The sequence below is a fragment of the Erithacus rubecula genome, assembly GCF_903797595.1.
Source record: "Erithacus rubecula genome assembly, chromosome: 8".
Lineage (NCBI taxonomy): Eukaryota > Metazoa > Chordata > Aves > Passeriformes > Muscicapidae > Erithacus > Erithacus rubecula.
This window is the reverse complement of record NC_136659.1, coordinates 17823320-17850689: the sequence shown is the minus strand read 5'-3', so window position 1 is coordinate 17850689 and position 27370 is coordinate 17823320. Positions and strand designations below refer to the sequence as shown.

Sequence of the window (27370 nt, the reverse complement as noted above, 5' to 3'; positions counted from 1 at the left end):
TTTTCCCTCTCTACCTTTTCTTAACTTGGTAACTGTGTCTACTAAGCCCATTTTGTATTCAGCCATATTCTTCAGCTCTACTGTTGAGCAATATTAGGATCTCAGAAAAGGTAATGAAAAAGGTTTTAGGATTGTTATTTCTTTGTTTCTTTGTTTTCTTAATTGGAAGCATTTAAAAATCTTGAACAGTAAATATGTAAAATTTCCCATTCACACATATAAAAATGAAAATGGAAAATCTAATACAACCAGTTTTTGGTAACTCACCAATCTTTAGCCTTGTCAATATTGTGATTCCTTGTTTTTATAGGTCATGGTGATATATACATACAATGAAAGTTTGTTGCCTGCCAACTTGACTAATGTATTTTGCTTTCAGTATCATGTAAAGGTATAAATTAGAACTTCTAAATACTAAAACATAACATAATATGCCATTCTCACATTGACTATTATTCAATTCCCAAAACTGTCTTCATATGAAAATTCCTAGAGACATGAGAAAACTTCACTATCTATTTTTACTGCATCTTTTTCTTTTCCCTGAACAGGACACAATACAGAGAAGACTATACACTGCATTTATACAGCAGCCATAGAGCATTCTATTTTTACATCATACTTAAAAAATTTAACATTTTGGTTGTTTTTATAACTACCAGTTTTCCTAATGAACTTAAAATTTATTTTCGTATCAAAACACATGAATGTCTAGATTATCCCTAATCTAATTATTTATCCAATTGTATATGTCATCTGTGGGTTTTAGCCTTATTAAGCTAATTCACTTGCTTCCTTAATCTTTTGAGCTTCAAAATTGTAGCAACTCAATCAATAAAATATCCTCTGAAAATGAGACCATCTTGTTGCTAACTCCTTTTTCACAGCAACAACTGACAAGATATCTTTAGCTAACATTAAGTATACAAAGCTCCAAAACACGGATATTAGCTTTAATATTCTTGACATATATTATACTTCAAATAAGTGAAATTTTCAGCCTCTTGGATAAGTGCTCCTCTGCAACTGTAAGTGTTTTAAAATAACAAAACATATTCCATCTCTAAATTGCTGTGCTCCCAGATGAAGACTATTCTGCTATTTTTCTTTAAGTTTTATTTCTAGTTTATACAAATTCTTTTTAAGTTCTATTGAACAGATGCAAATGTAACAGAAACTGATATTGGGAGGCTCTTCATGGTGATAATGTGCAGATATTGCCTTGATTTAAATGGGACATCATCAGAACACATGGAGTAAATTTAATTGTTCTACCTTGATTGCACACAATCACGATACACACTTCTGTTATGCTCTGGTATTTGCTTCCCAGGAGGTTAGGAATGCAGCTTCTGTCACTACAGGGTTCTACTTGAAAGAAGGTAAAAACATTGTTCCCTAAGGAGAAAGCAAAAGCAGGTATATCACACATCTGCCTGCACTGTTGAAAACATGTGCATAGCACAGACGAACTACAACAAATGAAACATTCCATCTTTTTAATATATTGAAATGCATTCTACACACATGGGTGGAAGAGAACACCTGTAATATTATGCTAAGATGTGAAAATACATTACCACTTGGGAGAGTAAAAACTTTGAAGATAGGTCTTTCTACCTCCAGTCCTTACACTGATTCCTTTGCTTACCCAGATTTCACCCTATTTTTGTGACGAATAGTCCCCTTTCTCTTCTCACCTCCACTATTTCATCTAAGCCTGAGATCCTCACTCTGCCACACTGTATCCTGTTACAAATCTTTTCCATAAATAGTGCCCACAGTGTCCTGTTTCTCAGCTCCCTGTTCTGCATCTCTGTTTTTTTTTTTCAGTCTATCAAAGATTCCTTCTCACCCTAGTTCCCAGAGGAAAGACTCATTCCCTTTCATACCTGCCTTTGAGCTGCATCTGTGTCTTTCTCCTCTCTTGCAAGTATGGCTCTTGCTTTCAAATTAGGCAAGTTCTCCTTTTAGTTGCTTGGTACTAGCAAAACTGAGAAATTTCCTTCTCATCTCAAAGCCCAGTCCAGGCATGACCTGTATACCAGGCAGCACAGGCAAAATGAAGAACCTCCTAAGACACCCATGGCAACCCAGGTAGATCTTACTGACTACATACGAAGTGTAACTGAATATAGGAGACTTACACTTGTCCAAATTCTGTGTGATTCTTAAGGCAAGGGGAACTGGCACATAATGGATGTAAAAAAATCCCTCATGTCCAATCCTTGTTCCAAACATGGAGTGGAGTTTACATATACTGAAAGGCAAAGTGAACTGTGTTATTAAAAACAGCAGTGTTTAATTTTTTTGCAACATGCATACATGTTTTATTTTCAAGGTTGTTCAATCACACATTATGAAGATGCTCTATGGAGAATAAATGGTTTATATATGAACTATTTACATAGACATCATAGCCATATTCAAGGACAGACTGGATGGGCAACCTGGTCTAGTGGGAAATGCCCCTGCCTGCAATAGAGGGGTTGGAACTAGATCATCTTTAAGGTTCCTTCCAACCCAAACCATTCCATGATTCTCTGACATTTAACTTAAAATTACTTAAAAATAGAGACACCACCATATAATATAGCATCTATATAATTCATTACATTCACACAAAAAGAAAAAGCAATCAGTACAGAAAGAAATAAAACTTTTTTCAATTCTAACAATAACATAGGCCAGCCAACTTTACTGCAAATGTTTGTGTATATAGCTCCTGAAGAAACTGCTTAGTTGTCCACTATGCATAGGTATAAGAGGAAGCAAACCATATGTCAACAGATCAAAGAGCACACTGGAACAGTCAGTAAAGTTCATACCACAAATGGAAATGAAGTAGCAAAATTTGTTAAGTGATTTCCACCGTTGTTTAATACAAATTCTGGGATTGTTTGCTGCAAATTTTTAGTCATTATTAAGAAGCAAAATCAGGAGATTATCTGTGCAGTTTCCAAGACAAACTTTTCCCCAGTGTTCCTAGAGTTCTACTCTGCATGATGAGTTTTCTCATCATGCCTGCATTTCACTACCTCTTCAGATTTGGTGAATTTGTGAGTATGGCACAAGCACCTGTCTTGGTTTTGGTAAGAAAAACAGACTTTTATAAGAGCCAACTGCTATGGACTAGACACTTCAAAATTAGTGCAGAAAAAAAAAAAGTAGGTCACTTTCTTTACTGTTTAACTTCCTCACAATTGCTTAAGAACTCAGCAAGGTCTACACTTGCAAGTACCATGTACATCTGGGCAAAAAATACATGGTATTCATAAAGCAAGCCAAAACCAATTAATCCAAAGCTCGGTTCTAGCAAGATTACCCTTCTCTAATAGCCATTAGGAAGCCATGCTTGAGACAACAAAAAAACTCCACAAAAAATTACAGAAAATTTACAATTACAAATTAAAATGTTTAGTATTTATAGAATATGTATAAATTAATCTTAGGTACACATCGGTACACATCTCATTAAAAAACCAACTTCATATTTTAGAAGTGAAACTTAAATGCATTTTTCTATATTAATAAACTAATTTTTCTTTCCTCCAGAAATTAATTAACAATCAGCTGTTTTAAACTCCTTTCCTACACAGATGTCTGCATCTCTTTCTTCTTTATTTCCGTAGTCCTTGCTTAGTACGGATAATTTGGAAGTGTTTTAAAAATGTTTTTGATTAACTTCTTTGAAAACTGAAATGTCATAAAGCTAAAATACAGAAAGTGCTACTCAGATTCAGAAGTTCTTACTGGGAACAATACCTTTTTCCATATCCCCTTCTGTGAATCTTAAAACTGTTCAGACAGTGGATATTTTACACTTAAAATAGCAGCTGATCTTATTACTTCCAAATCAGGCAGCATTATTCTAAAAGAGGTAGCCAATACTTACACTGCAAACTGTGGAATAGAAACAGCTGATTTTGCTTAAGGCCATTCAAAATTCAGGGTTTGTTTTTTTGTGATGTCACACTTTTGTTTAACCAACAACATAGCATTTTAAAATCTTTCCAGAATCAATATATCCTCGTGAGTGCCAAACCAAACATTACATTAACCTCTACAAATGGAAAATTTACATCACACACATGAATAAGACTGCATGACGCTCAAGAACTTATCATTATCACTTCCCTGGAAAATCCTGCAAGAGAAAATGATTTGTGCTAGCTAAGAGCTATGTATACATGATATATATATATATATATATATAAGATATTTATTTGTATTTTCCTTGAGGGTGCTACAAGCTCTTAAGGCTTTGAGAAACACAGCTATGTTTTAACCTTTGATTTATAACACAAGAGTTTTATTGCAGGTTACAATAATGCCATTGCTAATCAAAGCTTCCTAAGCCTCTTAATCCATAAAACAGTATTTTCCTCTAATGGGAGTTTCAAAAATCCAGGATCAGATCCCTTACTGTACCTCATTCTTGAAACACATCTGGGTTAAAGGGGATGGAGCTACTTGGCATCCCATTTAGAAAATTTAGAGTTTTCTTCCTAGAAGACCATCAGTTCTCCTTAGCTTAGCAACTATCAACTTGCAAAAAGAACAGGTTGGGCTGTCAGCTGTGACGTTTACCCTTCAGACTAAAAAAAGCAACAAAAGACATTTTGAGTGTCACAGTATTAATGGCACTCAAAAGTACATATTATAGATTACATGCATCCCATAGCCTTGTTTAAATAAGAGATTTTTTTTTTATTCATTCACCTGTTTCTTGTTCTCTCCTCCTTGTGGCAAACTGATTTAAAAATACATTTAAATAGCAAAGTGGCATAGTGGTATCTTTAAATACGAGCTCAGCCTCAGGATCATGTTCGACATTTGAAAACATTGCTTGCAGTTCAGTTTTCTTCTTAAAATAATTTGAAGTACTAATGTAGTCCTGTCCTGTACTATATCCCTGGTCAATAAAAACATAATAAACAATCTCAATACACAATCCCTAAGAAAGCAACTTATTTTTTTGAACAACAAAAATATCTCAGCTGCCAGGTAGATTACCCTTCTAGTATGACTATATTACCCCATAACAATATTAATAAAATGCACTCAGGACTACTGCTTTTGCTCCTCCCTCTAGCAAATCTATCATATCACTAAAAAAAATTGCATTTATCCAGACAACAATCCAATATTAACTATTTGGTTTCAGAACTGTTTTGGCATTTTGGTAATTGTTTTCTACATAAAACATGTTCAGTTTACTACCTAAAGCACTTAATGCATTGTACTTGAATTTGGCATGTTCCTTATGAGCTTGTAGATGAAAAGTGGAGACTTCAGCATAGTAAATCAGTCACAGTGGAGGACAAAAATCACTGAATAATCTGATATGTATACATATCACATGCAGTCAGTGTGAAATGATAGCTACATGCAAGTCAGAAGAAGATTTTTGTCTTCATTATTTATGCACCAAGAAATTTCCCTCCAAAGAGGAAATACAGTTGTAAGACACGGTGGCTGGAAAGGATGGGACTCAGAAATTAACACAGTGCAGCCTGTAGTAATAGTGAGAACAGATATTCTATTTCTCTAAATCTCTGCAACAATAATTCTTCAGATTAAAGCTTTTTACGTACTGTGAATTTTAACAGGAATGAGGTATATACTTATACTTACTATTCATATTCAAAAGAGTCAAATAATGCCTGGTCACAGTTATGAAAAGACTATTGCATGTAAAGCACAAGTATGAAATGGCCTTTTTTTCCCCCCCCACATATATATTTACAAAGAAAAGAAAGTCAGACAAAGGTTTTCAGTTCAATACATTTATTGAAATTTTTTATACTTTTCATTGGCTAGCACAACATTTACTAGAAATATACTTCAATTTGCTTTAGCTTCAGAAGTTCAATTCTATACTACATTTCTGGAGTACAAGTATTTACAAGGGTGCCTTTTGGTGGTTTCTTCAGGATTATGCAGATAGCAATGGCTTCTGGAACTTGCCTTGTATCCAAACTCGCTGCATTTTCACTTTCTTCTTTCTGTTTACTTGTAATCGCCGATCAACTAAATTCTGTACTTCAGTTAATCCAGCCAAGTTGAACATGTTCTGTACCTCATCTATTTTTTCATATGAAGAATTATTGTGATTAGAAAAAAAAAAAAGTAATTTGTAGAATGTAGTAATTACCAACCTGTAGTTCAGCCAAAGATGGAAGTAAATCTGGTTTGCAATTTGAAAGCTAAAGGACAATGCCCGTAATAAGGTTTTTGTTAGAAATTCATTTCCACAGCTCTTGATTTCTATTGCAGTAAAAATTGTTATGCTGAGGCCGAAACCACATCACTTATTACTCACAGCATCCATAGATACCCTTTCTTCACAGGGTTCAAGATGCCATAGTTGAATAAACAAATGCATGTCATTTGGTTACTGTTCACGTATTATCAGATAAAGCTACTTCCCCTGACAAATGACAATCCAGACTTTTATGCCTTATATAGCTACAGACTCTCCTTCCAAGCATGTTTAACTCAATTTTAACAGAGAAATCATGTGCATGTTTAAATAATAAAATTTGAGCATACAATTACACACAGGATACTTAAAGAGAAATTTCCAGTGATATCTGTAAACAGCCTTACAGGACCCTAAATGCAACAAGTGTGCACACAAAGGAAATTATTTTCTTACAACAGTTAGCTTTGGGCTTTTTAAAAGCAGAGAATTTTTTAGAAAGCAAATAAAACCTTATTTAAATTCATGTTTTAAGATGTGATTTCATAATCCAAATCACCTTGAGAAACACTCAACCCTTTATATGAAATTATAACATTCCATACCTTTGGTAAAGAAATATACTCTGGTTCCATCTCCTCTTACATAAAAATTTTCTGACAAGCAATGACCTAAGAAATTAGAGCAGTAATGAAAAAGGACATGTCACTCTTTTTTCCAGAAAGAGTTAAAATGAACGGTGAACTACAAAACCATTCAGGAATTACCTTCTTTAAAACGAAGTTGAGCTGTATCATATCTTCCATAGTCTCGAAATAACAACATTCCTCCAGGTTTCAGCAGCTTAGCCAACCTATTTACAACCCCTTGCATCCTTAGAGAATAGATGAGATGCTGGTGAAGTTTGCAAACATAAGCAACCAAGTTTGCTGCCACAGACCAAAACGGCAGCACCACCTAAGAATAAGAGACTGTTCAGGACAGTAGCTACACACAGTATTGCAGCCTCCCCTATATAAACAGAAGTTCTGCACACACAGAAAGGAGTGTATTAGAACAAAAAGTGAAAGTGCTTTGAGAAATTTTATCCAGCAGGACTAGAAGACATTAATTATATAGCTTAAAGAAAGTTTAATACTTCCAATTCTGCAAACAAATTGTAAAAGTTTAACAATTCCAATTCTGCCTTCTAGTAAAACTGAAATGTGTTAAAAATTGTCTGCAAGAGTAGCAATTATCAAAAATAAACACAAGAGCCTAGAGAGAAATTGCTAAGTAACAATTTGCTGAATATAAATGTGTGCCTCTCACATGTATTTTCCATCTTTTCAAAGTATGTAAGTTCTGCATTGTGATTCCCTTGGTTTTCTCTTTTATTTCCCACTTTCCAAGTTTCCAGAAAAAATGTAGACTGAGCAAGATGAATCTGGATCACCTTTTTCTTTAGGCAGTCATTTTAATTCTATGAGATGGCAGTAATGACTAACACATCTTTGGGAAGTGGGTCTCACAATACAGGTAATTACATGAAAATTCTTGTGTATAATACACACACGCACACAAAAGCATCCCTGTCAGCCCTGAGGGGAAAAAACCCAACTCAAACTAAAAACCAAAATCAACAATGACAACCCCCCAACAAACAAACAATAAAAAAGAAAACAAAACAGAAAATAAACCACAAGAACCTCAAACATATTCTTAAAAGACTAATAGGAAAAGATCCACAGAAATTCTGACAGAACAGAAGAATTCTGATTATTGCTTCCACAGGCACAGTGACTGAATGAATCACTGTTGTCCAATTTCTTTCTGGCAGCATCTGAGTTATGGAAATCTGAAGTCTCCTGACTGAATTGTTTTTGAAACCTGGACCCTGGCTTTGTGTGACTCGTGCTCATCTTTGAATAAACAGAAAGGAAAAATCTCCTATACAGGGAAGGGTTTTCTGTATAAAGAGTTTCCTGCATAAAGATTTCACTAGTAGCAGGGAAACAGTTCTCAGATGTAGGAAAATACTGTTCTCTAGGCCAAGCCTATTTTCAGACATTGTTGAAGTAGTAAATGTATTATCACACAAACAGCATGTATGTCCCTTCATATAACCTAGCTAGAGTCAAGAAGTTGAACTTAGATGCCCTCTTCTACTCTTTTTGCATTAAAAAAGGGCATTTGCACAATCAGCCAACCTTAACAATCATAAAATTTGGTTCAATAGACATGGAGAGGCATTAGCAAAAGCTAACAGTAGTCTGCATAACACCACATATGAAAATTAGATTAAATGTGCTTAATTCAAACTAATTACAAAATTATGGATGCATTTTAGTTTAAAAGGGCTGCATGTAAGCATTTGAATGTGGCTAAATTGGCAATATAAGTCTATATCAACATATAGTAAGGTGCTAAATCATAGATGTTTGGTTTTGACCACTAAAAATAACTACCTTCTAGAAGACTGTTAGTCTGGTTTTTTTTTAATTTGCCATCTTTTTTAATCTGTCACTTCTAATAGAGATGTACTTAGTTACAACATATCCCATGTATTTTGATGGAGACTGGAAACACTAATTATAATTAGCCTTTTCTCTTGAAGCCTGAAAATGGCAAACAGAATTTAAAATACCTTATCCATGCTGTAGCTTATTAAATAACTAAGATTAATCATCTTCTTTTGCTATTATTGAAAACCTCCAGTTAAAAGAGATTTAACCCATTTGCTTTGCCCTTTAGTCTTCATTTACCTGTCAGGATGAATAGTAGAGAGCACAAAGACAAGGAGAATGACATCCAGGATCTCATCTGGGAAAGGATAGGGTAAAGCATCATCACACACATCATGAACAAAGGCAGAACACCAGGCTGAATTGTAGGACGAATGTGACTGTCAGGAAAAAGATGAAAAGAGGCACAGAGAGAAGAGTAGTAGTTAATACGTTTACTGTGACTCAAGAAACATTTTTTCTTCAATTATTCTGCATTGTAAAACATCTCATATAAAAGCCTATTCTGTCCAGTACCTTACTCAAGCTGAGAAGCAAGCTCACTGATGGTATTCATTCCTCTCTGCATACAGTATGACTTTGTTCTTTGGAATATTGAAAATTTCAGTTAAAAGTTGTCAAAGCCATCACTTTCTTTTTCATGAAGATGGCTTCCTGGCAGCCTCCTGAATTACAGGCTTGTAAGGTACTCTAAAGCAAGTGCATGAATTACCTTTACCAGCTCCACTGCTCCTGAAGCAAAATCACAACAGTATAGAAAGGTTCCAGGTGTATTGCTAGGAAAACAAAACCAACTTCAGTTAAAAATTATTATGTAGAAGATGAAAGTCTACATCAGTGTTCATGAAACTTCAGAGGGTCCTCTGGGGTTCTCCACAGATTTGATCAAGCATGCTTTTTTGATGTCTAGCACATGGAAAGCCACATAGGTTGTAATGAACCAATAGGGCAGACAAATTCATAAGAATAGCAACAGACAGTTAGTACAAAAAGAATTATAGCCTTGTCAGGGAGGAAGCAAAAAGGAAAAGAAAAAAGGTCACAGAGGGCTGTCAGAACTGATGTCCTGGTGCTGTAATGCATAAATGCACATTAATAGGTCACATTTTCTTACAGGAGCACCATGTTATTAGCCCATACATGCAGTTTAATTAGCAATATGATTTGGACGGAGATGGATAGTTGCAAAAGTCATCCAGTTTTGTAAGAGTTCGGGTTTCCATGTCTCACCTTGCTATTCTTTTGATTTGATTAAGCACTATTGGTTATTGTATTCTATTATCTCCTTTGTTTTCCAGCTATGATGAAAAAAAAATTCCTGTAGCACTGTTTCCCCTTCTCTTCCTATCCAAGACTCAGCCAGCTGCAGATTTCCTTGTACCATTCATCAGGTACAAGTCATTCTAGAGAGAAGTTTTTTCACCTCTGCAATTTAAACTGAGAAATCTACTCAAAACCCGCTGAGAGATGACCTCATGATCAATTTAATTAATTAAAAATATATTTAAGATTTTGGACAGATTTGAAGGGAATCAATAAATTCTGCCAGTGCCTGTAAGATCTCACAGCATACACAGCTAAGCTAGTGACTTCTGAAGGCTCAACAGGAGAATGCTTCTGGAACAAAATATATTCCATTCTTGCTGCTGAGCAAAACCTTTATCAGCTCTGTGACCACCATGAGAATTGATGAATTTACATATTTATTATGTATGAGGACAAGCAGTCAGGCTTTGGACCCCATCAATCCACTGGGAAAGTTAAGCTGATTTCCAAACAGACTTGCTAAAATATTGGAGTTTTAAAAATTTTTTTAGAGCAGGATAGGAACTAAGTCGAAAGTCCACTTAAGACAAACACATGGCTTGATCTGGATGGCGTTTTCATGACACACTGTATTAAAAAGCACTAATTTAAATTTTAGGGGAGGCAAGGGGAAGAGGTTAAAGATTTATCTTATTAACCTTAGTGAATTTTCTTTTGTAGCCAGGGTACACTTGCTTGATACTGGCTTCTTTTAATATCCATATAATTATATGCATATAGATATATTATTTTATATGCATATAATTGCAATAATGGCAATTTTCCTATTATTAAATTCTGAGTAAAATCAACCATTTTATTATGCCAAGCCTACTTAGAGATGAGATCTTTCCATTGGGTCATATACAAGACAAACAAGCAAGTTGTTCAATGCATCAAGCAATGTGATTGACTGAAGGATTTACATATGAATTGAGATCTCCAGGAAAAATACCTAATGAGTAGATTCATAATTATCAGAAATGCCAATCTATGACTAATGCATCCTGTGAGGAAAACACAAAAATTAGTCTCATCTTTTTCAATACTGCCACGACATTTTTTTTCCTGTATAGGGTTCTTTTCAAAGTTTTCATATGGAACCAGGCTCTCCTTTCACTACATACTGTTTAAAGTAAAGCATTTGCTGTGGGATGAAGATGCATTGCTAACACTTAGAGGTTTCATGTATGACCTTGGTCCATCACTCAATTCTTCCTGTTGTGTTTCCATATCTGCAAAATGGAGTATTTTTTTGTATTGGTTATACTAACAAACAGAATTCATCGATAGAACAATGAATTGTGTTGTTCTCAAGCTCTTAAAGGCATGAATAAAGAGAAATCCATTCAACACTTGAAACATACATAGCCTTTCCAATAAAACCTTCCTGCCTACATGGATGGGAAGACAAGCAGTCATAACAGATTTTTCTAAAACTGGAAGCTAAGTGGATTAAGGTGTTTCAACGAATCAAGTAATGTGATACAGGACTTGTGCCTTGACACTGAAACCACAAGTAATGGGACAAATATACCAGCCAATTCAGAAAAAATAGAATTTATTCCCAGTAGATCACAATCCATTATCTATGGTCTCTATAATCCTGGCCTTTTGAAGAGAGACCTGGTAGCTTTACAGTGATCTATAAGAGAAGAGAATATTTCACCTGCCTGAGATTAACTAAAAGAGATCAGCCTGAATGCACCCAAAGACAAACTCTGTCAGCAAACACGATCCCCCAAGACCAGGGTAGAGCAATATGAGGACTATCCTAAACCAATGCTACCAAAATTATTTGTGGTCTGACACACTAAGAATATTAGGGCTATAAAATGGTTCAGTCAACACTTCTGCAGCACTGATCCAGCACCAACATTAGTGAAAATGAAAAAGTGAATACAACATTCATATTCGGAAATCCAAAACTATGTACCATAGAACTTTCAGAATAGGAAAGACACTGTTTCCAGCTCCACAACCAACCTAAAATCAGAAAAGAAAAATAAAGTTAAAAGAATAGAGCAAGTAAAACCTTTTTTTCTTATTTTTGTCTTAAATTAGTTGGCCAGTAGGATCCATTAGACTTGAAGGTATGTTGGACACAAGAGGTATAATCAGCTCATACCACAACTCTCAGATCACATTTCTCCCCAACGTCTTTCTAAGTTTCTAAAGTTAAGAGAATCCATCTCTCAAACTGCATAAGAAAATGGAATATTCTCGTCCAATTTCACCAGCTGGCAAGAATGAGGCAAATACTTGCACATTTAGACAAAGCACTTAAACTCATACCTTTCCTTAGGAAATAAGAAACCTGACCTTCAGTGAAAATGGAATCTGACAATCTAGCCCTATTCTGATTTGGGAAAAACTTTAAAAGGAAAACCAAGTCCAGATTTAGGTTTCTCTGAAAGTTTCTGCCATAAATGGATGTAGTATGTAAAATTCCAAAGGCCTACATTCTTGATACTTAGTAAGGGTCTTTATCAAATTTTTGAGTAGTTAAGTGGAGCTCTATATGATGGGCAGAACATTTGTAGTGCGTTACCTCTAATATTCGGTAAGTGGCATCACAACCAGGGAAGGATTCTACCTTGCCAAGTTCTTCTCCACAGTTTTTACCCTGAGGATTGTCAGCAAGAGCTTTTGCTCGGTTGTCATTATATACATATCCTTGCACAGTAGAACCGCTTCCATAATTTTTCTTCCTGTATTTTTCTCCCTCTTCAAACATTCCATTTTTGAGTGAAAAATTGTTGTCCTTATTTATTTTTGTGTGTTCTGAAGATATTTTTTCTGTTTTGAACTCTTGTCTCTTTTTTTCTGGAAGAATTTCTGGAAACTCCAGAAACAGCCAATTGCGATCCTTGAAAAAGTTATTTTTATGTGTCTTGTAAAATTCATTCCAATATCTACTGGCTTCTCTCTCATATTTATCTGAAATTAAAACAGAACAAAACCTTGGTGAATATGAGCTTAGACAGACAATACCCTAAAGTAACATATAATTTGGACTTCAAATATACAGTTTAAAAATCCATAGTTCCACACATTCTCCATTTAAATTAAAACATACTGGATTTTGTGCCTCACCTTTACTTGTGCTCAAAATAACTCCTATAAAGGTTTAATTAGACTTGATGGCACTTAGGAAGATGTAGACAGGCTTATTGCATTTTTTAAAAATGTAGTGACCTCATAGAACAGCACCACAAAACACAATCTGAAGATTCTTAGACAAGATTTCATGTCTCAAATTATAAAAACAATGCATCTTTTAAATTTTTTATGAAATAGTAAATTGAAGTTCTTTCATACTTCATGAAATTCTGTAATCATTTGCAAATTTCTTGGTATTTCATCACCTCTTTAAAAAAATTCCAGTTTTGTGAACTGGACTGATAAATGCTACTGCATTTAGCAAACAGTAATTCACATTTAACCACTCAACAATACAGAAGGAACATACTTGCTTCTCTTATTTTCAAAACACTTCAGAGTCTTACAACAGACCTTTGTGTTCACTTTTAATTCACAAAACAATCTGAGTGTTAGAATATCAAAGAGTAGGACTGGAAAGGATTTCCCAGTCAGGGAATTAATTCATACTCTTTTTTCCACAAAAATCTGTTCAACTTATTATTAAAATACTGCCTTTCACATACAACTTTCTTTAGTAATACATTACAGCCCTTAACTTTCTACACAGTTAAAAACCTTTTCCACTACCTAACTAAAAACTTCTAACTTGCAAATTGGTCGAGCAATTCTTGTCTAGGGATAAGCAGACAAAACAAAGATTACCCTATTTTCTCTTTGCAACACCTATTTACAAATTTGAAGTATTTTACTATGCCTCCATAAAAATCTCTTTTCTAGACCATCTAAACCTCTCTTCTTTTTAATTTTTAGACTTCTGATAATTTCAATTTTTCTTCTCTAGATTCTCTCCAACTGATTTACTACTTTTGGGTCTTGTATTCTGGCAAAGGCATTATTACTGCAGAGCAAAAGGAGTATTTTATGAGGCCTACAGGTTGTAATTCTGTTTATAACTCCCAGCTTGCCATTTTGCAACAGCATGACACTGCTGATTCAGCTAGTGATTCACCACAACTCTCAGATCTTCTGCAAAATGACTATCAAGTCAATTGTTCCAAAACCTAGGGTTTTTTTCCTCAAGGAATTATTCTGAAGCAAAGAGATCTGCACTCATTTTTAGCAAATTCATATATTTCAGATTATTTTTCCACTGCTTGTTCAGATCTTTCTGAATCTTAATCCTGTCCTTCATGCTGAAACATCACTTAACATCATCTTCAAGTCTCTAATTTCCCAAGGTCACTAGTGAAAATACCAAGCAGAATTGGACACAGAATAAAACACTCCTCTGCCCAGCACTTCCATTCTGAAAGGATCTCTCTGGGCATTCATTCACCCAAAAGCAGTTTCATTAGCTCTCACTTGCCTAACTTGCTTATGAAAATGTCAAGTAAAGCAAGTCAGAAGCCTGACTAAGGATAAACTTCAAGACGTCTGCTGTTCTTCCCTTATCCCCAGGGCTTGTAACCTTCTCCAAGAAGGAAATTAGCTTGATTTTACATGATTTATTCTTGAAAAAAAAATTTGTTGGCCAGTATTCATCTCCTTTGTTCTTCTGAACCCAATGTCTGCAAGCTCTGGATGTACTCTTCCAGTATTTTTCCAGGAACTGAAACTAATTATCTGACTCTTCTTTTTTTTCCCACCTCCTTTTTAAAAAAGCAAATATTCTTTTTTCTGCTTTTCCACTCATCCATGTACCCTATGGATGTACTTTGTAACCTGTTCTTTCTCAGTTCAAGAACAAAATCTTTCCTCTTTCTTACTAGCACTAATTGTGCTAGCCGCTGGACTGGAGCTAGCTAACCCTTTCAAAAGAATGCTGATAAAAAGATCAGGATTACAGCTTCTCAATGTCTCTTTTGTTGATAGTTTTCCTTCCTTATCCCTCCCAAATACCAAACCAAATTTTTTTCTTGGTTTTTTCCCCCCTTATTTCCAACGCATTTGCAGAACTATCTTGCTACCCCTGCCATCTCTTGCTGCAAAAGTATACCTCATATAATGTGTTGCCTTTCTTATTTTGTTCTCACTCACACCAACACATTAATTCTTTTAATATAAATGCACAGTGTAAATGTACAGTGCACTTCTCCTACTACTCTCTTTAAATCTTAACATATTATTTCCTAAATTGCTACAGCTTTTCAGAGATAAACAAGGCTGAGAATTATCATTAGAGGCACAGACAGGCAGTGGGAAGTGGTAAGGAGGTGGCAGAATGCCTTGTCCTAGAAATCTGCATAATGTTTTAAAATTAACATTTAATACATCCAATTGTATTATTCAAGGGCAAGACCCAGCCATGTAATTGTAATTGTACAGGCCTGTTTTATATTAAAAGTTCAGAGTTGATTGAGGTCATATATATATCAGATTTCAATAATTTTAAGTCCTACATTTACAGATTGCTCAGCTTCAGTATAAAAACCAAAAACCCTTCTAGTCAAAAGGTTCTTTAATTATTATCACCCCTTCCTACAGTCACCATTTTCCTACAAGTCTGCTCAGAACCCTTGTACTTAAATTTACACCAAGTTTTTCAAATTTCTGAACTGAAAGAAAGGAATAGCTAAGGTCAGCCTTTCAAACTTTATTAGTATGGAAAGACATGGGTTCAAGTGAAGGAACTCTTTACTTTGCATTGTTGCACTGGTCATTTCTGCAGCTCTGTGTAATAACATGCATGCAGTATTTTATTTCATTTTGTGTATTTAATTAGCCTACCCACGAAATTTTCCAAAGCATGTAAAAATTACAGAACTAAAAAATATATAAACTTCCAAGAAAAAACAAAAACAAACAAACAAAATACCCCTAACCAAACAAAAAATCCCAAACTAACCAAACCAGACCAACAACAAAAAAACCTCACCCACCAACCAACACCAACCAAAAAACCCCACCAAAACCAACCAACCAAGCAAACACCCTTTACATTGTCAAGTGATTTTTCTCCATAACAGCATCTTCCATTGCTGGCAAGCATGCTTAAGAAACTGCACATGCTAGTAAGTAAATCAAATTCCTAAAGGTAGTATCATGAGTTCATTCAATTTAACTTCTCTTGCTTTAAAAAGGCTCAGAGCACTTATATTTTAGTAATACAATACTATTGCTGAAATCAGTCTTTTTCCCCCTTACTGTAGCTTTCAAGGCCACAAAATAATCTGCTCATTAGCCTTGGTCTAGTTCATTGTTTACACAAATAGGCCAAAATGTACTTCCACTTGCAGAATGAAGCTGAAGCTTTCTGAAGGAATACTATCAGCAATGCTCACCTATTCAAGTTCTAAACAGAGGGGCATTCATAAGAAACATCCTTGGATTCTTGTCTTTCATGGCAATAGACAAATGCCTGATTATTCCATTTCTCACCAGCACAAACTAACTTCTAATTGATTGTAGATGAAGAATGAAAGGTTCTATGAGCCACACAGTCACACAGATTGCTTTCAATTATGAGCTCTTTTATACAAATCAAATGAAGATATCAGATGCAGTTTTGGAAAAAAAAAAATGTACTCCTGTATGTAGATAAAGAATGTGAGAGGTAACAGAGAAAGGCAGGTTGACAATCACAGAGTATTCAAGGTGATGAAGGGCACACAATAAAAGGCACATTCTCAGGTAATTCAGATAAACTCCAACATGTGCCTTAGTTACACCAAGGTACAGGATCATGACACTATCTGACAGATTCACAACATGCTAAGTAAATTGAGGCATAGGATATGCAAGTAACCACTTTCAGAATATCTTTCTAACAAAATAACAAATTAAGAATCCAGACTTATATGCTACTATCAAGTATATATTCCAGCTTTAGCCTTCATAACTACCCTAGAGTTTAGTCTATGGTTTAGTTTGCCAATTTGAACCTAGAACTATCACTCTTCAGAAACCAAGAATACATTAAATTTCCCTTCTGAATACAGGCACAAAACTCCTTAATCCCTTACAGAGCAGACTGCACAGGATGTATTGCAACACCTTCCACATCAAGTGAACACAAATGATTCCTGAAGCACCCCTAGCTCAGCCTGACAAAGGCAGCAAGCTGGGACCAGCCCAACCAGGACCACTACAACTTTCATGGCATTTAACCAAAATACGGTGCAATGTGCAAACACAAGCTCTCTAAATAGTTCACAAATCATTAAAAAGCATTTAAATAGTGTACATGGGAATCTTCATCCCCAACACCATAGCTGAATGCAAATTCATTCCCTTTGATTCTGTAAAAGCCTTAAAGCCTAGCAAAAATTGTATTCTGGAGGACTGCAAAAGAGGTCAGAACAACTGCACCATACTGATGCACTTGTTTTACACAGAGTCCATTGCCACCCTAATTGTAAAATTGTTCAAATAAGTAACTGTGCTGTCAGAAAAACACACTGTGAGATCTTTTGAGGCAACAAAGGGAAAAAAACCTCAAAAACAAATAAAAAATTAGAAAAAAGAATGTAGAAATCGGAGTGTTCCTGAATTCTACAGCATGTTCAAATGTTTTAATAAAGAGCATTAAAATAAGAATTTTTATACTATTCAAAATTTGTTACCTTGTTCTTCTGACTGAACTTTCACAAGAGAGTTCTCTGTTGCTTTTTTCTTGGCATTCTCCTCTTCTTCTTGTGACCATTGCATGTGGTCCCTGCAAAAGGCAGTTGAAGCATCAGCTTTTCAGTAGGGTTTTTCATAATATTTTTTCCCAGGAAAAACAGTCATGAATTAGCTACACTGTCTTAAATACCTTTTCTTTAAATTTTTTGAGTGCAAGCAAATGACCACAAGGAGACTGACAGTTAAAACCTAAGTTACAGTGTATGATAGATAAAAATTAATTACTAATTGGGTAAAAGTCAATTGATTAAGAAACATGCCCCAGCTGCAAAGAGACTGAAGTAGAATGTATTTCTTTGTTTAATAACAGGATTATATGTATCTCGCAAATTGAATGTCTTTACAAGAGTGTATTTTGAGTATCCCATTAGAACTGTATTTAGCTGAATACAGTAATAGACCTACCGACAAACACCCTAATGAAAGAAACACCTCACATTAACAGTGTTCATGATGAGGAGCTAAGTACTAGCAAAGAAATCAGCTGTTCTGAAACAGGGAGCATAACCCACCAATCCAATTGGAACAGATGGAACTGACGAACAGGATTTTACTTCTCTGAGGAACAGAGAAAGGTAACATTAAAAAAAAATAAAAAAACAGAATGAGATGTTTGTAAGAAAAGTCAAGCAATGCTGCAATGTTTCCAAAGTCTATGCCATCTATATTTGTGCAAAGTGGTTACCTAAATGTTATGTTAATCCATGATCACAGAACCAAGCCCAGATCTGATCCTGATGACTAAACTGCCTTCCCTGCAGATTCTGGTTTGGATCAGACCACAATGGGAAGTGCCCAAAAATGTGCTGCAGGATGTTTTCAAAAGTCAATCAGCTGTCCCTCCAAATTGTCCAGTCTGAACAATTGGATAATATAATTCAAGTAATCTATTAGATCCTAATCCTACTGAACTCAGCTAACTGCAAGCCTGTGACTAAAATTCCATTGGTTACTATGGGAAAAGGAAGAAGGTGCCAACTTGAAAAGAGTTGATTGTATCTAAAAGCTAATGAGCATCTTCCTTTTCCGTACTTGGTGACATATAGGTAATTTAATTCTTAGACCTTCACTGTTCCTCTTTTGTTAATTGTGGGAGACTAATTGGTATGTATTTGTCTGCTTGCCTCAGACTTGATTTCCGCCTCTCTACTGAAATATTTCTCATTATTGTCCCCAGCAGGTTGCCTCTCCCCTTCCTGTATTTGTTCATATACCAAATGTTCCTGTGCAGTGTCATGGCTCTGACAGACACACTGCAGTAGAATAAAACTGAATGACTGAAGCATTACCAGGCAGACATCCTCTTGGAAAGATTTGCTTCCCTCACTGCTATCATCAGCTTTGACCTTGCCTACTCCAGCAAGCTGAAACCAAGGATTATTCAGATGGCAATAATACACAGTCAGCCCTCCTGAGAGATGACTTGCTGTGCTGTAATCTCTAACGGATCAATTTTAATCCATCATTGTGTGTCTGTCAGAGCCCTTGGGGGTTCCACACACAATACTAAAGGTGCCTGAAGCCCACCATCTTCATTAGCAGCCTTTTTTTCCTCTCCTTGAAAATTCAAAAAGCACCTTATGGTGCTTTTGTAGAAATTTCTATATGGTAAAAAGCAAATAATACTGCTGCAGCACTTCTTGATCAACATCTACAAAAGAGGGAACACTGCATAGTTCTTACACAAATTATTTACATAGTATGGATGCTTCAAATGAGGCAGCTCCTTCAGCAATACAAGTTGGTAGGAAGACAGGACACATAAGAATTCTAAGCACAGAAGTGTTTAAATACAAAGGTGTTTTAGGCTGAACCATTTTAACCACACCAGGAAGTGTTAACATGAATAGGCCTGATATGAGATCAAACAGTGCTGCTTTCAGTTCAGTCTATTCAACTTACTCCTTTTCCACTAACTTGTTTGCTAACATAGGGTTTAATTATCTCTGTGATAATGCGAAAACTGTGTCAATTACTGACCTGAATAGAAGCAGGCATTTTTTGCTCCCATGTTTAGCATCATTTATTGCTTCTCTCTCAAAATGACAAAAAAGCACCCCAATAAACATCTAAAGCATTAGTCTCCAAATGTAATTTACTTAGTATTTGTAGCAGCAATGGTAGCAGCTCTTGGCTCTCTGCCAATTCACACAAAAAGAATGCCACTTCATGAACAACTAAAGATTGTAGGTGGAAAACAAAAGGACATCATACATCAGTGTTAGAGAAGATGAGTATATTATCCTCCTCCTGTATAATCTATTTAGCATTGCCACCACTCATCCTAATTCTCCTTATCTCCCTAGTGAGAATCCTGCCAATGCAGTGAGCTTTAGAAACAATGACCTACCCCACATCATAGCCAGGTTCTTGATTTATCAAGACCATCACAACTTCCATGTACCTCTGCTTCAATTCAGTTTCACCTGTTTCCCCATCTGAGCTACATAGATTCACTGGCAGATCCACCTTTCTGAATAGCCCTGTTTCTTTCACTTCCACCTTCACAATCTATCCCAGCCACCTGCATCAAAGTTTGATAACTCTGTGTTAGACTGTCACCAAAGGATAGCAGAAAAAACTGAAGCTACACATAATCAATTTTTTGAAGGAAATTATAAAACAAACAAACAGTTTCATCAAAACCCATGTCACAGAAAAAGGGTGGCCCTTTTCTTAAAAAATAAAATTTTCTGTATCATATTCTTAAGACATTTTATTCATCAGAATATTGATATAGAGAATCTTTTGAAATAATTTTGATTAAAAAGCAAAGTAAAACAATAACATGAGTTATAAAAAAATATTCTAAAAACCTTAGCAAGCTTGTCCAGTAACTTCTCTGACAGCTAACAGCAGAAGATACCTCTGAGGAAAGTAAAAGAATTGCAGATGACTTTCATGAAGTCATCTGAAGTCCTAAAATGTGTCATACTACTCCTATGCTGTATTACCCATTGGTTATTGTTAACTACATCCAGTCCCTTCTCTTAATTTTGCTAAACCCTTGCTATCAAAGATGGTGGCAGAAATCAAAAATATGCTAAAATTCTGTAAGAAGTAATTTTTTGTATAGCTTCTAAATCTCTCACTTCTGAACAAACATTCCTTGGGTTTAATGAAATGTAGGAATAGAATCTCCTGGTCTCTCATACATCTTAGGTAGATATTTGCGAGACCAGATATTCTACTTTCGAAATAGATTTAGATAATCTTCTACCCTTCTAACACTTCCTGTATCACTTACTGTTTTTTGTTCATCTCCATTCCACAATCAAAAATCTTAGGCTTTTCAGCCTCATTTTTCCCACTGTGTTGACTAGCAGTCTCATTCTTTTCTGAGCACACATTAATCATGAAAGCATCTTTTAGAGATGGAGATGTTGCAAATCAGAGCAATTCTTATTCTTGTCAGCACTTACACATTGATGTCTTCTCTGCTATTACATTGCTTATTTATGTTAAGATTCAATTTACTTTTTTTGATAATTGCACAGTGCATGAAAATTTCTGCTGAGATATCTGTAACATCATCAGTGCACCTTTACAAGAATAGGAGCAATTTACATGTTCCTTTCAAAATGGTGTCAATTTTAGACTAGGGCGCTAATCCAGTATGCAAAGTTATTGTACCTAGAAACTTTCTGCCATTTTAAATAACAGGGATTATCTTATCTCTAAAGTCTTTGTCTCCTGATTGATTACTGATCCATAATAATATTTTTGCTTTTCATTCCTTGACTAACTATTTGTTTGGCAGCTTTTAATGCAAGTCACTGAGAGCTCATAACTGTTAGATTACTTGTGACAGTCTCAGGCTTCCTCTAGTGCTACCTTCTTATGTCTATTCTGATGGCACCTTGTTTTATACACCCACACCATTATTCATCAAAGTAAACAGAACACAAAATTATATGAAAATCAGCCTTGAGGAAATATCTCACCACATGTTATGCTCAAAGACCTTAGAAGGATCAGTTAAAATCCGTGATCCAAGTGGAACCGCTGGTCGTCTATTACTTTGGTGCCTGTGTTGCATCTTGTTTTTCCTCAGACACACAGCAGAAAGCCTTGTAATGAAGTTCACTGTGCTGAAAGACCTGAAAATACATTTAACTCAAATTACAGTTTTGCAGTAACCTAATTGTTTATGTCACTTACATGAGAGACTGGTCAAATAACCAAGAACAGGTATTAGATTTACTAAAATATCAATTCAAACGCTTTTTAGAAAACAGCAACATCCCTTCAGTGTGCTGAAAGCCCAAATAATCCCAAAGTAGGCTACTGGAATGAAACCATTAAAAAGATAAATTATCTGATATAATTTCAAAGTCCTATCAGGGAGGGGAAGGAAAAGAAATACAGAGTAAACCAGGAATCAAAGACTGATATTGTACCTTTATGAACACAAACAAGAAATGATCGGCAATGAAACCGCTTCTTCTAGCGGGTACACACTGTCAGCAAAACTGACATTTTTCACCCCACTCATTTTACTCAAAAGACTTCACTGTGAATTATGACTATGGTTTTATACTTTTAAATAGGAAATTAAATAACTTTAAGTGTAAACATAATGCACATAAAGTCATCCAACATTTCTGCCATGTATTCTCCTGATCCCTGTTCAGTACTGTCTTTGAAATGCAATGGTTATACACGTTTAAGGTCTATCAATGGAAATTTAAAAGTGATTCAGATTTATTACATGTATAAGTTTATCCTATATAGCTATATTTTACTTCACTTGGAATATCTTCATAAAGGATCAATAATAAAAGGAAACAAGTGTGTAGCTAGTATTAGCACTTTTGGTGTTTTTTTAGCATATTCTTGTTAATGTAGGCTTTCAATGAGACAAGTGAAAGGAAATACCCCTCCTACTACTTTAACCCTGATGGGCTTTTGTTCTATTTACCTTAAAATTATTCTAAGTCCTATTTTGTCCTGCTTTTTTTTTATCTTCTTTACTTGCAGTGCTGCTACTGTAGAAACCACACCTACAAATTTACTGCACTGGAAATACAATACGTAGTTACAAAAGAACAGGCACAAGGCACTACAAAAAACATTCTGTGCACATTGGTTGCAAAACAAAGATTTTTATCTCGAGGAAAACAGTAGTATTTGATCCCAAGTCTTGTACTGTGAATTGAAAATTATTAATATGTACACATCAATACAAAGACTGGCAACGCATTCACTACAATTAAATGAACAATTCCTCATTTAACGTGTACTTTTGAATGAGTCATACTTTTAAAAGGGCATTGTTTATTCATTTTAAGCTTACAGAAAAAAAAAAAAAAAAGGAAAAATGATTAAAATTTCTTTTTATTTGTTGAAGTTTAAATCAAATGGAGTTTGATTTATGGTTGACAATGCCAAATAAAACCACTGTTAATTTTGTCTGCTGAGACTGCAATGTTACGAAGACATGGAAGGACTGCCATACAGTGAAAATGTAACATTTAGGCCTAATAAAAATTCAAAACTTCTTCTAATGTTAATGAGTTTATTGTTTGGGGTTGTTTTTTTTTTTTAATGAGGCTCAGCAACTAAAACAATTCCAATTTATTCTTCAATTACTACAAGCTGTTCACAGCTTGTATTTGAAAATATGTATGCATTTTCCATAGCATAACCCATAATTATTAATATATATGGGAAAGAATGAAATAATGAGACATGAAAATTAAGACATCATGATAACTTCTGCAAAGTGTGTCATTTACATAAAGGCAATGAAAAATAAAATTCTTGAAAATAAAAACAAATAGAAAGTCCTCCAAAACCCCAAACCATAATCCAAAATTATTATTATTAAATTATAGAAATACTTGGATAAAGATTCCATTATTACATTGCAAACTGTTTGTAAATCCTCTTCCTCACTCAATTATTTGAAAAGACCTGAGTTAGTATCTTGCATTTCCTGTGCCAGCACTGATATTCACTATAAAATACAATGATTCAGCTGCTAGGCTAGTCACATAATTTTTCTTGGCTTTCTAAATATCTCAGTAAGAACATGAAAAGATGCACAGATGGGAACTATAGTCAGATGACTAAGATGATCTTACATCAGTAAAATCCAGCTATGCAAGCCTTTCTATGAAAAAGTGAGCCTTTGAGTGATAATTGAACAATTTTAGTGGATAAATTCTGAAAATGCAAGGCAAGTGGGGTAGGTGAGGAAGTTTACTGCTGCAATCAATGTTAAATGTAAATGAACTCCCTTAAGGCATACATGTATATCCCTGAGAGTTAGAAGTCATCCACAGATCATGAGATTAGTGGGTAACATGGCTACTAAAAGCTCAAAAGCATTAAATCACTTGTAAGCCTACATTACATTTTCTGAAGCGAGTCATTGCTCGATTGTTTAACTGAAGTTTGTTAATGAACAGGCAAACATCCTTTCTTGTTAACGGGTAAAATGATAATATCCTGAAGTTATGACAGCAAAAAATGTTGCCTGAAAGAATTAGGAGTTCTTTCCCTGCTCACAGACACAGTCAGGAATACTTTAAGTTTGACTGTTAATCAAGACAATTCAACTTTCATATTTAAGGAAAATTAACATTAAATTGAATTACATTAGAAATTATTTCATTTTGTGGTAGCATAACTATTTTTCAGGAAAAAAAAATGTTTAAAGAAACAATACACTTGATAACACTTCGAAGAGCAACATATAAGTCTTTGTTTCCCTGTGGTGCACTGCCTTTTAGACTTTACAATTTTGTCATTGTTACAAGTACAGATCAGGACCTCAGTTTAGTTGAGACATTTTAAGAAACAGCTTTAAAACTCCTCCCCTCCTCAAACAAGCAAACACAGCATCTTTAGTACAGTTTTTTTCGGTGAACACACAGAAGAATGTACATACATCAACTGCTAGCCAGACCTGAAGTTAGCATTAAATTAATTGATGCAGTCACACCCATAGAAGAAAAATCAGATACACAAGAAAAGCACTGCTCTAAGATTTTTTCAACAGTGAATTTCACCCCAAAACATGTAAATCACTTAACTGATGAGTAAAATTCGTTAAAAGTATCTATTCTGAGGGGGGGGGGGGAGGGGAAAAGCAAAACAAAAAGAACAGAAATAACCTGTTATTTTTGTCCAAGAACCTAATTTAATAAACTTTTTGGATGAAAATATTTTGACGTTTGGCTGATCTCCAAGTGCAAATCTAACAACTTCTTCCATCTCCAATCACTAAGTCTACTTGTGGAGTCCCTGTTATAAAGACAAAAATAGCCTATACTAGGAACAGTATGTGCAGCTTTTGTTACATTCCCATTCCATACGGAAAAGTATTCTGGAAACAATAGACTTTATGCAATTACTTCTGCTTGGTACCCAGAAACTTATCTAGAACAACATATGACCATTAATCCCCAATGCTCTTCTGTACAGCCTTGCTAATCTGTATTATCACCATCAAACACTACCAAAACTCAAAACACCTGACACAAAACAGATGCAAGTGGCTATCTGAGCCAGAAAGGAAAGAAAATTCAAGATAATGGCAACACAGAAGATATAACTATGAATTACTGCTAGTTATTTTTAAAGTACATACATATTTATATTTCTTAATATTTCCAGTCTGGGTGGGGTGACTTTACTGTCAACCAGACTCATTCATTAACCAAGTGCCTAATCCTATTTTATTTGACCAAGTGACTAATCATGCTCTCTTGGGGCTTCATGATTAGTTTTTCAGTTATATACTTCCAAAAAATTAAGCACAGTTGAAACAACAGGGTATTTCACAACTTCTCAAACTCAGCAGATGTAAAAATTTCAACTGTTTTCCTTTCTCATGCACCAGGAATGATGCAGATCTCCCTGTGAGCATACAGCAACTTCAGTAAAACTGCTGCAGAGCAGTGCCTCCCAGGGGAAAAGAAAAACAAAAGAAAACATATTTTTATTTATTCTGATTCCTACAGAGACAACAAAGTTAAAATTAGTTAAAGAGCAAAGCAGATAAAAACAAACAAACTTGCCCCACCAGATATGATTTTAATCACATATACATGTGCTGAGTGAGAAGTGCCTGTTCTTCCACAAGCTGTGAGGTAGCCTGCTAAAAATAGTCTGGCAAAGAGGAAATAGTTTATGCTATGAGAGAGAAGGGGAGATAAATCCTGAGGATTTATTGGAAACATTTACTTGAACAATCAAAGATGGGTTCCTTGTTACCCTGCACACCCTCTGCTGGCTGCTACTTACACAGGAAAGAGGAAAAGGAAAAAAGAGCTACTGAGACTTAATGTGTATGTATACACATATTCACACAGTGAACATATATCTAAACCTCCACATGCAATCACTTAAACTATTCTAACCATTTTATCTACAAAATACTGAATATTTAAATGTATTGCCCAACAGATGATTTGCCTCAACACCAATTATGGGTTTTTTTATTAAAGGTGATGAGAACTGGGATAGAACTGCATGAATTTTACTACTGTCTACAGTTTCTATTCAAGAACCTCATCCATTTGCATTCTTGCAGAGGACTTGGATGTCCATGTGGACTTTGACGAGCTACAACCTGCCCTGCCAGCTCTGAAGTAACTGGCGATGTTGCAAATCCACCCGACAGTGTGCTCCACTTACTGCGCTAATCAGCTCTTTGAAGGAGCAATTGCAACCATTGTGTTTGTGTTTAGCTCCCTTCAAGCAACAACTGCAAAGCACCAGAAATTTAAAGGACTCTCTCCTTCCTTCAGGATCAGTGAAGATTCAAGGTTCCACTCAGATCGTGAACAACAGATATGGGCACACAAAAATATCAGCAACTTTCGATTACCCCATTTGAGCGCTTGGTCTCTCACAAGGAAGAGAAACAAGTCTGTCCACTTCAGTTGCTCTGCCGGCAAGCAGCGATTCATGACTATGCCAACATTACGGATGAAGCTCTAAAAATACAAAAACCAAGTGTCACACATCTTAAGAAGTTTCTGTTCACTTGGAGTTTTAAAAGGATTCCAAGAAACCCCTTAACCTTCCCCCCAGGTGCCGGTACACTCAATCCCACACCGCCGTACCCAAAAGGTTTGCGGCCGGTGCCCAAAGGCTCGCGGGTGCCAGGCCGGGAGCTCACCCCTGGGAACGCCCCGCGCCCGACCCCGAGGGCTGAGCTCTACAGCAGGAACATCTTAAAAGAAAGAAGATACCAGTTCCCGCTTCTTCCTAACTAGATACCACTAACAAAACTTTCCTGCCTTTATTTAAAAATACGACGGGTAAAATGCTTCCATGTGCGCGCCCCGCACGTCGAGCGCCCGCATCCTTCAGCGCAGATCAGCGGGAGCCCGGCCGGGGCAGAGCTCCCGGTGCGCGGGCGGCTCCGCGGTACCGGCCGGCGGCCGCTGCCGACGATTCTCACCCAGCCCTGCGCAGCGCCTGCTCCTGGCGGTGCCTTATCAGCGCCAACGCCGCAGCGCTCCCGCACGGCGCGGTGAGCCCGCTCCGCCCGCGGCACCACGCGGCCGCCTCAGCCGCGCTCCGCGGGGCACGGCGGGAGGTGCAGTCCGGCCGCGCCGCGAGATTCCGCTCGCGGAAAAACTACAGTACCCGGCGGGCCGCGGGGAGGGGG

At 35.9% G+C, this 27370-nt stretch overlaps 1 protein-coding gene across 1 annotated transcript; it reads right to left on the bottom strand.

The window, feature by feature from the left end:
- Positions 1 to 5770: 5770 nt before the first annotated feature.
- Positions 5771 to 27007, bottom strand: METTL8 (methyltransferase 8, tRNA N3-cytidine). Its single transcript, XM_079310413.1, is given in 12 exon segments — positions 5771 to 5947; positions 5949 to 6087; positions 6811 to 6876; positions 6973 to 7079; positions 8950 to 9089; positions 9422 to 9485; positions 11951 to 12000; positions 12566 to 12954; positions 17682 to 17773; positions 21687 to 21842; positions 26582 to 26690; positions 26820 to 27007. Coding segments are annotated over 11 exon segments (1278 nt in total). The 5' UTR covers positions 26587 to 26690; positions 26820 to 27007; the 3' UTR covers positions 5771 to 5877.
- Positions 27008 to 27370: the final 363 nt, after the last annotated feature.